Source organism: Epinephelus moara, chromosome 6, assembly GCF_006386435.1.
Source record: "Epinephelus moara isolate mb chromosome 6, YSFRI_EMoa_1.0, whole genome shotgun sequence".
NCBI lineage: Eukaryota > Metazoa > Chordata > Actinopteri > Perciformes > Serranidae > Epinephelus > Epinephelus moara.
Window position 1 is genome coordinate 36926420 of NC_065511.1, and position 14954 is coordinate 36941373.

The following is a 14954-nucleotide window of genomic DNA, read 5'->3' on the forward strand; positions in this document are numbered from 1 at the left end:
TTCGAACCCAGGTGGGCTCCAGGTGCTCCAGCTTCCTCCCACAGTCCAAAGACATGCAGGTTGATTGGTGACTCTAAATTGTCCGTAGGTGTGAATGTGAGTGTGAATGGTTGTCTGTCTCTATGTGTCAGCCCTGTGATAGTCTGGTGACCTGTCCAGGGTGTACCCTGCCCCTTGCCCAATGTCAGCTGGGATAGGCTCCAGTTAAAGGTGGTGTCATAAATTGATGATACGATTGATAAAATGATTGATTTTTTGCTCATTCAAAGATAGTTTAATGAAAGACTGAATGACTTTAAAGCAGTTTGGTTGTTTTTAAAATGAAGATGTCTTTGTTTCCCTGCCACAAAAGAGGAATAAATAACAACAAAACAAATCAAACAAAAGCAGCATCAGTCTGTATCAGTATTGGCTATCAGCCAAATTGTTACTTTAAACATCAGTACTGGTGCATCTGTAATTTAAAGATGTGTGTGCTGCACCCTGCAGCTTTTTACTTTAACTTCTGGAGTCAAATTTGTATGCAAGATACTATGATACAAACTTCAACATCATTATCATATTCTGAACAAAAGTTCCACCTGGCAGGTGCAAAATAGACGAGAAATGAAAAAGTAATACAAGATGAGATTTGTGTTGCCCCAAGCTGGACTCACAAATACGCTTAAAATCTTTTCCAAGGCTGCTGCCTCTTTTTTTCACTTGGTTCTTTTTCAACAACAAACGTGAAGTGAATCAAAAGCAATTTGATCATATTCATGCTACAAGTCATCCTCATATTCCTTTTAATGTTTTCCAGAAGTGATGTTACTCTGCTGATGCAGAACTTAAAAGGGACCGTTTCATTGTAACTGAGTTAATTCATAGTATAACCTTGAATAAAGCATTAAAAGCTCTCCAGCTAGCTGTTGTTTACATCAAGCAGAAATATACATAATGCAGTGGGCCTCAGGAGAGAGAAACGGGCTTGGAAATTTGCCCACAGTACGTATGTCCCTGCTCCTCGCTCATATCATACTAAATCAAAGTGGAAAGAGTTTTATTTGTTGTGATGTGAGTGAGTGAAATATTTGCTCTGCTTAGCTTTGGAAAAAACACAAAACGTGAGATGTGAGTTGGGTTCAAATCGGGCAGAGAGCAATTCAGATCCAGTCTGGTAACATTTTCCCCTTTCTTTCGAATGCAAATGTCGGACTGTCATTCCACAAGTAAACCAGATGGATGAGCAGAATGTGTGGCGCTGCCACCCACCCGTCCACACACACTCTTTGACGTGGGGTGTTGGTGGTAGGGGGGAGTCATGGCTCAGTTGCTTTGGTTCTTCGTCCATCCATCCGTCCGGCAGACACCCAGGAAGAATGAATCATTTATAACCATTTCTTGTCTGGCTCGTCTGACTGATGTGACAGCTGGCCACCAAATTCCCTAAATCTTGTCATTTGTCACTCTTGAGAAAAGTCGAATCACAGCAGAATATTCACACACCCTCCCCTCGTCCCTCCCTATGTTACCCATGTTACAACGTGGACAATATGGCAAACAAATCTTGGACGACACACAACAACGAAATGACTTCCCATTCAACATGCCCCCCACTTGCCAAAACGCCACATTTTTTTCTCACTGCAAATGATTCTGTAGCGATCTGTATCATATAAACTGGTTTACAGTTTATGTGCACAAGCCCGAGATGATTTATCACTGTGGTTTGTCCCATGAATCCTCTCAGTGTCTCAGTGAGCTTCGGGCGGGTCATGAAGAAGACGGCTTTTGAAAAATTGTGTCATGTATACTAACGGATTTAGAAACGCAGTAAAGCTTTGGGTCACAGCTCTTATATGCTGTAATCACAGTGAAATTAGATAAGTAAAGCATATTCTACACAGATGACTCCATTGCTACTGATGGGATTGTTATGGACAGAGGTCAGATTTGTTCCATTTATAACAGCTTGACATAAAATAACAGCCACTAGCAAGAAACATGCTGCTCTGCCTCTGTTTTTCTCACAAAATTAGATGTTTTCTGTGTAATAGCTGAGAGTTTTCCATGCATTATATTTCATTACAGTCTAATTACGCTGTGATTATGGCACCAGGGTGACTGTAATTCAGATAGAGGGGTAGGTAGCTCATTTTCTAACCTTTATATGCTCAGGAAAGACTTTCTGGGTCTGTAAACATCTTTTCAGCAGTGCTCTGTTCACAGGAGATACTGTATACTGGAACATCAGAGGGATTAAGTGCCATGCTTAAGGGAAACTTCAGCAGGGCAGAACAGGACGGGGAGGGGAGTACCAGAAGCTATGAGGACTATCTTAGGGTATTTATATGTCAGTATAAAAAAATCTGTCTTGCTGATATCCATCACTCTGGACTGCAGGATAATAATAAGTCAAACTGGAGCCGTGCTTTTATCTGGCATTCTTGAGTATTTCAGAAATCATTTTGATAGAAATCTGTAGAGCTGCCCTCTAAACAGCCATGATTCATGTAATCAGTGGAGAAGTGCCCGAGTCGACTTGCATTTTGTCAGTCAAATCACTGTCAGAGCCTATTTTTCTTTGTGGCTTTTTTTTTAAGCTGCATTATTTCCCACAAATCCTGATTCAGGTACATTCCTATGAACGTGACTCCCTATGTGCAGACTTTTTGCAGCTGAAACGCAAGTCAACATTCAAATCATTGGGATTTTACTTGCGACTGACTTGTTACTAGGGTTGCAACCGTATGAGATCTTCACGGTACAATTAGCATCTTAGAAAATATTGTGGTTTCACAGTATCACGGTATTACAGAATTTATATTATTATCAGTCAGATTGACCCTCGTTCGTAAGTGCTGTATCGTAGGCAACTGGACTTAAATTATAACTTATATTATTCAAGGTCATACTTTGGTTTGGCCATGTCGTTGAGCTAGTTTGCTGTCTCTGTCAAGTAGCTGTCCGTTAGTCACTCACTCTAGGGTGCTTTGAAATAAAAGCTTTGCGCCAGAAATTCACTGAACTTCAAAATAAAGTCTACAAACTTGACACGTTTTCAAGTCACTTGTGGTCCACCCAGAATGGACCCACGACCAACTTGTTGGGAACCACTGTCATAGATAACCAAATGTACACATTACAACCATCAACTCTTACATCATGGTATACCTTGAAACTGGTATATTGCTGCAACCCTACTTGTAACATTGCTGCAATGTATTATAGTATAAAACAAGAATTGCTGCCTTGTGGTTCTACGCCTCCGCAAACCAGTCAAGCTGCATTTATACCCCTGTCTGTCCAGACTCGTATGATGTAGCCATGACAGAAGACAATGCTTCAAATATAGATGCAAAGGAGCTACATATTCTAAAATGTCGATACCTCACACACATCCTTCCCCCCAGCAGCACAGAAGATCTATATAATCAGCACAGTTTCAAGATGGACACCCAAGACTAGTGTCGCCAATTCAGTATCTGACCAAATGTCTCCCCTTCTGTTCCTGAGATATGACAGTGATCTCTGACCACCAAAATCGAATCAATTCATCGTTGAGTCTCAGTGGACATTTGTGCCAAATTTGAATAAATTCCCTCAAGGCTTTTTTGAGGCATTGTGTTCACAAGAATGGGACGGACATCATAATGCTTCTGGCTACGGCTATTGCTGGTGCAGACGCATAAAAACCCTCAAGACTAATCAGGTTTACATCCAAATGAAGCACAGATTTTAACCAAATTTTCAGAAAACAAGCAAAACAAAATTGAATTTATGCACTTTTACATCTACTACTGTTATGCCAATACTGGGATTTGTTTCATCAAATAAGTAGTAGTTCATGCTGCTTCTCCAGACAGGTACCACTGCAGAAAAAGAGCGCCAGTAAAACCTCAAACACAGGAAACCAATGGACGTAAGATAATGGAGAGCTCACCGAACCATGGAAACAGAGAGTTCTGAACAACTAGTATTACAGCTCTGTGCTCTGGGAAGAGTCCTGGTAATACCCCTGTGTGCATGAGTGTGTTAAAAGCCACCCAGAGATGTTGGAGAGAGCTTTCAGTCGCCCATGCAGTGACGTCATCATTCAGTCCCCGAATGACTTTCCATTGTGCTTTTGCGATATTTTCAGATTTTTTTCAAATTTTTGGCATTTCCACTCAGGTTTTTTATGCACAAATTTAAACTGCATAAAAAAGGTGGATGGAAACACACCTGCTTTTCTATTTTCTCGCTGAAAGTTGCTTTGCAAATGTCAAAGTAGCTGAGCTTTGAAAGGTAGAGCTGCATCATGTTTTATTGCCGGTGGTTGTTGTCACTTTGATTTGCAGTCTGGGATGTGTTTGGGATGAAAAACCGTCTGCTAGTAAGAGATTGCTTTTGTAGATTAATTTACACAACAAAATTGGTGGATCAGAATTCATAATATTATATAGAAATGGCACGATTACAGTGACAGGTGATAAACAGATTGCGTTCCTCAGTCATCACTGTCTCCCTGTGTAAATTCACCAGCCAGGACTCAAATCAATGATCCACCAGTTACATGTTCACCATGACTATTACAAGCTTGAGATGCTGCAAAAATAACTTCCTGTGAGAAAATCAGTCCAAACTGCAGAAGAACAGATAATTTATTGATAGGAAGAACATGAGGTTAAGGTTCTTTGATCTTTAACAAACTCCATCCGTAACCATCATAAATCTGTAAAACAACTCTCTTGCCAACCTCACCACCCCCCCGTCCCCTTGCGCTACAGTGGCCTGTAATTGACACGAGCAACATTACTGTATTATAGCAACAGAGCAGAGATCTGCTGGAGAGGTGGTACAGTGGTAATAATACTGCTGTGTCATTTTCTTTTTGGCCGTGTTGCAACAATAAGATTTTAGAGCCAGACACTCATCAATAGCTTTATTAATGTTTCAGAGAATTACTATGGCCATTTTTGTGCTATAGGGCAGTAAAACCTTACCTAATGCACCAATAATTTGATATTTATAGCTATACTTGTATATCACCCTCATACAGACACACCACAGAGTATGACTAAGCCCTTTGAACCTAATCTCTCGAATTCATTACATCAACAGACGGTTGCTAAGCCATTCAGAATAAAGTCTGTGCAGCTAACCTGGCTCCTGTTGTCGCCGGCAGTCCGGCTAACAAGAAAATGAGCGCATGAGTGTTGTTAGGACATTGAAAGCGTGTTGCTTCAAAGGCTTATCTGATGGCAGCCCGGCTGTCCAAATGACGAGGTCGGCACTCAGCAACCCTGCAAGTGATCTTAGCAGCGTGGCTTTCCAGCATGACATGTCATCATCTCAACGTCTGTGTCTATAATCTGAGAAGCTGGACACTGATCCCATCAGAGCAGAGCTAACACTGATCTCAAGGATAAAACCAAGCAGCTGAAAAGACTCCCTCTGGACACTAAGATGCTGATGATTTCCGACTGATACTCCTCAGGATTACACCTATGATAAAACTCTTAATTTAAGCTCCTTATTTCATATTACACCATTTGTTGTAAGCATTCCCAGCTTTGATAAACTCATTTCATAACATGAAGCTCGATCAATGCATTTTAGCATCAGAGGAATAGATATCTCAGGCAATTAAACACTTGCTCGTTAAATGCTGACTGTGCAATAAAATCTTTTTGGCTGGACCACCTTGAGACCAGCCCTTTAGACGCAAATGTATGAGTGAGTGAGTGAGTGAGTGAGTGAGTGAGGGATAAAGTTAAGTGTTAATGTTTCTCCAATGGCTATTGATGTTTGGAAATAAACAGGCGTCGACCAGGCCCCCAGGAAGTGCGCTGGGATTTTAAGCCAATTTTTATTGTGGCCAAACTACTGAGTCCGTCACGTGATGCCACTGGGCCCAAAAAGTCTTTTTCCCATAGAATTACATTGGGGAAGAGACAGTGGATACCTTTTTAACTAACTAGCCAGCTGTGGCCGAAATGGCAGTTTTGGACAGAGGAAAAAGAGAATCATCTCATCAGTTTGTTTGAGGACAGCCGTGTGGGTCTGTATCACACACAAGCCTTAAAATCTATGAATAATGTTATTGAATATAATGTGTAACAATGTCGGAACGGGTGCTGCCTCTGTAATGAGGTGAAAATGTAACTAAAGCCTGATTTATGGTCCTGCGTTAAATCAACGAAGTACCTACGTCGTAGGGTACGTGGCATCTACATCGCAACAGAAGATGTTTAAAGATGCCGGGGATGGCGCAATCTGGAAATACGGCGTAAAACCCCTTTACTGTTCCCTGCACACCTCGCTATCCCAACACTCCTATAAAATATATTCATACATTCATTCATTCATACTGTATACTGCTGATTTTAACTGTAGGTAATGTTTTGCAAATACATGAACGGTGACACTGTTGTAGTGCACAGATGCTGGGAAGAGGCTAGAGAAGAGGTAAAATATGTAAAAATATAAATGTCTCCGAAATATGTTTGTAAAAAATAACCCAGGTGGTATTTAATTCCCTACAAAACGTTTTAGCTCATGCAAATTACTGTATCTGAAAGTAATTTTTAGCATGCAGGGCTGTCTTATCCAGACTTAATTGTACAGCTGTCACTACCATGTTATGCCTTCCATTTGTCTTACTACCAGAATCTCTTTCCTTCAAACCATCCAAGCATTCGAGTCTCCAAACTGATGGGCTCAGTTTCTATCCAGAGCTCCAGTCTCAGAGACGGTGATCATCTTTCGACTGTAAGCCCCAGACTTTCGCCAGCTCCACTGCCAACACTTGCACGGCGTTCACCTCGAGATCTGAGGATTAGCGAGGACAAGCAGGCAGTAGCCGAGACTCTTGGGCCTCTTCGGCAGACTGGGCATTAGTAGAGAGGGACATGGGAGTTTGGCAGGCTCCACTACCACCCCGGCTGGCCGCTACACCAGCGCTGCTGGCGTTGTCGCAGGGATTCAGGGGTATGGAGGTGGGGGTAGAGAGAGAGCTGTGAAGCTGAGGGAGGTAGAGGACGAGGCAGTGGGGGATTATCTCACTGCAAAATGCACTGTAGGGAAGCCCAGATGGCTGTGGTCTGCTGTGATGCCAAGTGTGTCTTACTGCACACATATACATAAAGGCACAAACAAAAGCACAAAGTATGCGCACACCAAAGAGTGCATTCATTTATTATGCAACACCCAGTATTAGGTGCTGTGAACCTAATCGCTTTGTATGCTGTACATATAAATATACAGTATATACACAAGCACACACACGTTAACACTCCCACTGGGATGTGTGTCCAATGCACAGTTTGCACATTGCACAGACACATATCACAAATAGGTTTGGTGAGAGGTGGAGAGACCGTAGGAGGGGGGGTGATAGTGGTGGGTGTCTCCATCTGTCAATCTGAAATGCTCAAATAAAGCAGAAACTATAAATGTCTGTGCTAATTTCAACAGCGCTCCCACAGAAGAAGGGGGCTACGATCATGAATAACTCAGAGAGGTGTAGCCACGTACGCCTCACTTTCTGGAAAGACAGAGACGCGAGCCATGAAATGTGCAGTTTCCGACAAACCTGACAAAACTGTTGTGGTGAATTTCACAGACTTAGCGTCATCGGCTAAGTGTGAGTGTGAATTTGTATGCACCACAGCTATAAGACGATTCCCTTTGTGTAACGGATAGAGAGGATTATATCCCAAGGCAGCACATTGTTGTGTAACATTGAGGCAATAGCAAGAAATGACACCTCCGCAGTTGCCAAGTGTTTCAAGAGGGATCTGTGGCGCCATGCTGTTCTTTAGTTAAACAGCCAAAAGGTATGCCTTCAAATGAAACCACAACACAAATTTACACAGACATTTAGAAAGATATTGGCTCAAGATTAGAAGCTGCCAGTTTGAATATCTGCGAGACAAGAAGCTACAGTGAACAGTGGATGCCCCTGAGTGCAGGATTTAACCCTCGGCTGCTCCAACAGCTCTGGGACCAGTTAGCTTTGGGAGCTATCAGGTGTGAATGTGTTTAAACATAAAAAAAAATAACTGTAGAGCTGATAAATGCTAAGACAATATTCATCTGATGTCCATAAATGATGCAGAAACCAGTCTCATCAACACTGGGCCTTTCACAGTTTGAAGTTTTGACCTTTAATTATCTTAATTATCATCCCTCATTAGGCCTTTCTGTGTAATTTGTAAGGATAGCTGTGTGGCAGGCCTCGTGTCATTTGGACTAAAGAGTCTTGTCAAGTTTTAAAGCTTTGTAAAGATTTTAAATTTTGACATTTAATTATGGGGCCCCCGTTGGGCCAATTAGTGCAATTTTCTTTAAAGAGTCTGTTCATTCAAATAACAAAATAGCATTTACTCACTCACCTCCAGAGATATTTAGCCACACTTTGAGATTGCTACCTCTGAGGTTTCTGCCTCCGCCAAATGCCAGGAAATAGAATTTTGTTTGTGGTGCTCCCTAAAAAAATTACATTTTATAAAAAATTGTAAAAACCAAATTGAAATTGGGTTTTGCATGGGGGGAAAATGAGAAAGGAAGGCTTTAAATTGTTGTTGTCACGGTGCTGAATTTGTTCAGGAAACGAGAAAAACTGCAATTTCTGCTACTTGTATGTGTCGATATTTTCATGACTATGAATGTTTTTAGCCTCTTATCAATCACATGACTATCATGATGCACAAAATCCAGATGGGGTGCAGGAGATACGGCTGCACCATGATGGCCAATTTTGATCAATATTGAGATCCCAGTTTGCATCAATATAAAACTTAAAATAAGATTCTTCTTCCCCTGATAATGGTGCATCTCCTAAGGACATGTATCAGCAGCTGTATTTTTATTATTAATACTTTTTTATTAATAGCATTAACGGTACTTTTATGCACTGCAGTGTCACTGTCATGGATGTCTGAGTTGATGCTTGACTAGGACAGGGATTAAGTGGGATGACGTCAGTGATGCCTTTTGGCCTTCGTGCAATTATCACAGTGCAGGTTGTAGAGGTTTTTTTTAACAAGTTAGCTGTGTTGCTTTGTGGTGCAGATGCAAGTATCATGCACATGTGATTTTGTTCTCTTCTAACTTCGAAATACTTCCAAACAACGGACTTTTTCATTCAGGAAAGTGTTTCACAGGCTGTTGCTGCAGGGTGCACACAGCAGCATGACATCTCTTCAAAAGTGGAGGCTGGCTGTTAGTTTAGAAGGTGCTCGATTTGATATGCAGCGAGCATGCATTTTAAATGTCCATATTGCAGTCGATCACGTTCATTTAATTGCGGGAAGCCCAAATCGTGATTGTGGTCAATAGTCAATGTGCAGCCCTGGCAGGAAGTGATAAATCCATACGCTTATGAGTGAACTGTAAATAGAGGAGCTTGACTACATAAAAGAGTTTGATGAATCTGCAGGCAGCAGGTATCAACAGAAAATTGAAACTCATGTTGGATGTGATTCAACCAACAAAAACCACTTGGTTAGGGTTAGGAAAAGATCATGGTGTGTTGTGTTTCGTCAAGTATGTTAATTTTATTCATGTTCATGTTTAGTGCTTCATGTTATATGTCATGCCTTAGTTTAGTTTCATGTTTAGTCCTCAGTTGTCATGAGCACTTTATGTTAAGTTAAAGTCACTCATGTCTAGTCTCGTCATGCACTTCCTGTTTTATTTTGTACTCACCTTTTCCCTCTCGTTTCAGACCGTGACTTCCTCCCTTTGTGTGAATTTCCCGCCATTGTGATTGTCTACCCCGCCCCTGATTGGTTTCACCTGTTTTCCCCTACCTCATGTATAAATAGTCCTTGTCTCCTTTTGTCTTGTTGCCAGTTTGTCTTGTTCAGTCTGTGTGATAGTCTTGTTAAACGTCCCAGCCAGGTTTTCAAGTTATCAGGTTTGATTTAAGTTTTGTGATAATTTTTGATCCTCCAAGTGAGCGTTTTTCTTTGTACTTTGATCCTCATTGTGAGTGGTTTTGTTTTGATTGAATCCTTGCCAAGTAAAATACTTCTGTCATACCAACCACTGCTTTGAGTCGTGCATTTGAGTCCACCGGTTTCATGTCTGAGGTCGTTACATGGTGTGGGTTAAAATGAAAAAGAAAGTGGCAAACACATAAGCCGTGAGCCTGCTTCGCCTCAAGTCTTTCCCAGCTGACCCAAAGCTGGTCGCGGCGCACCATCAAGGCAGAAATACGCCCGCCGGGAGCCGTTCAGCACCACGGAGAGCTCCCCACACAACCCCGACCCCAGAGTTAATAACAGGAGGTTATGGTGTTTCATTCTCTCGTCTCTATGACACTTGTATCTCGACCAGTAGCCTACTTTTGTTGCGTTTGCTGATCCTCTATGGTACACAAATAGAGTATGGCCTAGTATAATCACATATCGGAACAACGGGATGTCGGACTAATGACATGTACCCACAAAGGAAAGTGGTTTTTACCCCACAACTTGACTGGTTTGCCTGGTGTGGACACGATCTTTGTTACAAATTACCTCGTCCTCCAGACTTCCTAATGTCAGTAACTACTAACAGCAAGCCAATGAAAGCATACAAGAGTCTAGCGCAGTGGTTCCCAACTGGTCCAGCCATGAGGTCCAGAATTGTCTTTAGTCATTAGTTCAAGGTCCACACAGTTTAAAATACTCAGCGTCATACTTGTGTTGCCTTGTTTTTTTTGGCTGGGTGAGTAAATGTGCTAACTGTCTTTTATATTCAGCTCTGTGCATCTATCACCGCTGTCAGGCTAACATTACTAGCTAACGTTACGTAACTTTAGCTACTGTTTTTTATCTGCCTGGTCAGCTGTTCCCAAAGGTTTGGTGAAACACTGCTATATATCTGGGTCGTAGTTAAAAACACAGAGAAGTTCTCAAAGCATATTGTAATTGCATTCAACTCACTTCAGGACAGTTTTTGATCCACATCTGCTGCTGTTTCTGAGTCTTTTTTTTTTTTTAACCTGTGCCTAACCTAGGCCTTGTTTTTTGCCAATTCGATCGATTGGTTCAGCCATAAACAGAGCAAATCATAAGCATTTGTGCAGCGTTGGTAATCTCTGCCTCCAGTTGCCTGCCTTCCATCTGGACAACGCACGGAGGTATGATGTCATATGCAAAGAAGCTATTTGTTGTTTATTCAGTATGACTGCAGCTCATGGAATGTTTCCATGTCTGTCATTACCCAGAATTCATCCAATAAAAACCACCAAAACATTAGTCAGCAATTACCTGATTACGTCATTCACCTTTGTCTCCCCTCTCTCCCCCAGATTCATTCATATTTCACAGCATGTAGGAGCTGGACGTCCTAATTTGCATGTTTTTTTGCTTAACACATCATTTTCTTTTTAGTTTGAATTTATGATGGCAACCATAGAGACCACTCACCGTCGCCCCTCCGCAGGCGGTATCTGGGCCTCTCCTTTGTGTCTCTGCCACTGTCTTTGTTGTTATTGTGACACGACGACTCCTCCTCCGTCAGCTCCTCCGTCAGCTCCTCACTGTGCTCCAGATCTCCCTCTGGTACTGGAGACGCCACAGGCGAGACCTCACCTTGGCTGCCCTCCACTCCGCTCCCTGAATGGTTCCCAGTGTTCTCACTTTGATTCTTCTCCCCGCTCGGCGCTCCTTCTCCGGCCTCCTCATTCCCGTCTTTGTCCACTGCGTCAGCGGGGGCTCCAGGTTCTGCGTGGTTTCTGGGGCTTGAGGGGTTCAAGGGGCTGCAGCTGCCCAGGGAACCGAGCACAGAGCTGGGGCTGGAGTGCAGAGAAAGGGAGGGGGTGTCTGGTTCTCGGATCCTGGTGCATGGGGCCCCGTAGGGTTCCTGGACAAATCCAACGAACATCACCCCCTGGTCAGCGGCATCCTGGATCTGCTGTTAAGAGCATGAACAAAAGAAAAGTTATGCTATTGCTGATTTGTATTTGATTAGAGCTGAAAAAGATTAGTCGATTGACAGAACATTAATTGGCAACTATCTTGGCAATCTATTAATCATTTCAGTCATTTTTGAGCAAACATTCTCTGATTTCGGCCTCTCAGATGTGAGAATTTGCTGCCTTTCTTTGCCAAATATGATAGTAAATTGATCATTTGTGGGTTTGGACAAAACAAGCTATTTGAAGAAGTCGCCTAGTGCTCTGAGGAATTTTGATGGGTATTTTTTCATTATTTTTGGTCCATTTTTTTAGACTAAAGATGGGGTAGGTAGTTTTATTTTGGCAATACTGGGCAGAAATCATTGAATAAACTTTGAGCATTTTGTTTTTCAAGTGGTCTTAGAGATTACTAGACATGTGCACCTCCTCTTGGCTCTTTTTTCAGGCTTCAGAAAATGTAGGCTGTAATGCGAGACTTTTGGCCAATCACAGGTCATTTCAGAGAGTTGGCGTTCCTGTGAGCTGTTCTGCAAATGCAGATGTGTGTGCATGTTGTTTCGGTGAAAGCCTGATTCAATGGCGGAAAATCCTGCAGAAAATGTTACTATTCCAGCATTGGCACCAACTGCCTACACTGCAAAACAACCTCAAAAAAGGAAGACGGACTTATCAATAAAGAGAGTCAGTTCAGACCAAAGATTTCTGGCGAGATGAAACTGTTGTAGAACGTTACAGAGAAAAGTTGCAGCAGTCTGAACTGGTCATCTGAGCTTAACTCAAGCCCGCTGATGGTGTCACTGGCAACTCTGCTGATCAAATCACCAGGCGGCTGGTTTCAGAATGTAAAGCGCGTCACCTGTATCAACAGCCAATCAGCTTGTAGTGAACTTCGCTGGTCAAGTCAAAATGACCACAGACAGTGTGTTCGCCTGCTGCTGCAGGTGCTCCGTCCCTACTGAGCCCTCTGTTTCTGTCCTCATGTGTTCCCGTGTCGGATGATTGGTCACTGCTGCTCACTGTATGTGCTTATGCCCCACCCACGCACACATTCTCATTGACTACCTAACTGGCGCTGCTTACTCATATTATAGTGGCGTATTTATTATGAATACAGTCCATCTAATGCTGGTTTTGTTTCTTTTTTTTGTCGTTCCATCACTACTACAAATGCAACTGTAGCCAGTATCTCACTATCACTATCCTCATTCATATTTTAAGAAGCTACAAATTATATTCAGCCACAAAATAAACCTGAAAAGCTGCAAATCAGAACAGAAGTACAGAGAGTTGTTGCATAGATATAATACTCCATCTCATCTAGTTGCATTGGTGTGAACCGTCAAGTTTATAGAACGTTGCAGAACGGTGCATTGCAAGTAGCTGCCTGTTTCAACTCGTCTTGTTGTGAATCGTTGTGAGTCTGGACTGGGCTTAAAAGAGAGTCTGACAATAAACGAAATAAAACGTGTCAATATCAGCGAAGGGTTTCAAAGCTGAGGAGAAAATTGCCATTTCCAGATTTCTGCCTGCCCCAGCATCAATTGATTAATGATCAAAATTAATGGCAGTGATCGGCAGACTAATCGATCCCTAGTTGCAGCCTCTACTTGATAGCATGTACTGTTGCAGCTGATGTTGCACTCATTAGTTTTGGGTTTGGAGCATCAGCAAAATGCCCACAAATATAAATCGAGGATGCAAAATCAGACCAACCTATGCAGCGCAACATATACGACAAGTTCTTTCCAACTAGATCTCAAACTGAACCCAAAGTTTCAAATAGTCTGAGACCAATTATCTTGAAATTGAATTGTTTTTCCCCACAGCACTTTTTGGGGAGTCCTCTGCATCTGTTGGATCTTTGTTTTTTTCCTACCCCCCTCTGTTTCTTTTCGTCCCAGCAGCTTCTCCAATCACACAGTTGTTGATTAGATTGGAGCGGTCACAACCCTAGTCAGGCACGGGCCGCATCACAAATCCAGCGCTCCTCTGTTTTTTTCCCCCCCTCTCTCTCTTTCTCTGTTATATTGTCATCTGGCATTTTATGTCAATATTGGGATTCTGCCACGGAGCGAGATTGAAACTTTAACTGTCAGAGAATGTTAATGATGCCATTCTCCGTTTCTGCACCCCCTCCACCGACCGCCCCCCTCCCCCCCAAGCAAAGGCGGTGCCGGTCTCTATCTCGAGCCACAGTGAGGGAAGAGAATAGAAATCAAATCAAATCGCAGGTTATTCACTATGAAATTAAATTGGAAAACAGTCACATTGTTTCCAGCCATATTGTTTAATATCAGTGAATGCTCTCCGGGTGCTTCCACATCATATTCCCCATACCAATATGTTGAAATGGAATTGCTGAGATAAAAGGGAACTGTTGTATCTCATTTAATGGTAATGCAGGCAGTCAGAGAGAGAGAGAGATGAATGGCTTTGACTGTCTAATGTTGGTGCAGTTGATCACAGAGTAGATTTGAATAGTGCGCTGTAATGATTGAATTTATTTTTAGTACCATTATCATTATAATTTTATCAAATCCCGTGTTTGACAAAGTGGAACCATTCAGATTAGATTTCTTTTTCCAACGACATCTTGCCAACAGTCCAATATCACAACAAAGATTGCAGATAAACCAAATATACTGTAAGTATGTACGGGTGGCAAAATGGAAATAAATCACTATAATAGAAGTGAACAGTCAAATGTAGTGCTGCTTTGTCTTTAAGAAGAATTAACTATAAATAGGTCATATTACTAGCTGCTTAAATACGATAATCGAATTGATGCATTGATTAGCTGATCAACAGAAAATAAATTGACCCTTCACTAAGTCCCGCCCCCGGACGCAGACTGGTCAATCATAATGTAACATCAGGCCGGCTCAGACCAGGGTCCGACAACAACTCAGCTGTGCTCCATTGACTCTAATGCAGTCGTTTAAGATTTCCTTCATTTTCAGGCTGGTTTTGTGGATGTGGAGCTAAATGTTGTGCCTGGGGCACGTCATGTATTAATGATACTCGTTACCTGGAGAGGTTGGAAAAAGATATACGTTTCTTCCCTGTTCCAAAACCAAAATCA

At 42.2% G+C, this 14954-nt stretch overlaps 1 protein-coding gene across 1 annotated transcript in view; it reads right to left on the reverse strand.

Annotated features, from left to right (window-relative positions):
* The window catches only part of LOC126391165 (raftlin-like), a 165989-nt gene that overhangs the window by 55212 nt on the left and 95823 nt on the right, over nucleotides 1–14954 (reverse strand). The window contains exon 5 of the mRNA XM_050045704.1: nucleotides 11382–11868. Within this exon, the coding sequence (XP_049901661.1) occupies nucleotides 11382–11868 (487 nt within the window). The remainder of the gene's footprint in view (nucleotides 1–11381; nucleotides 11869–14954) is intronic.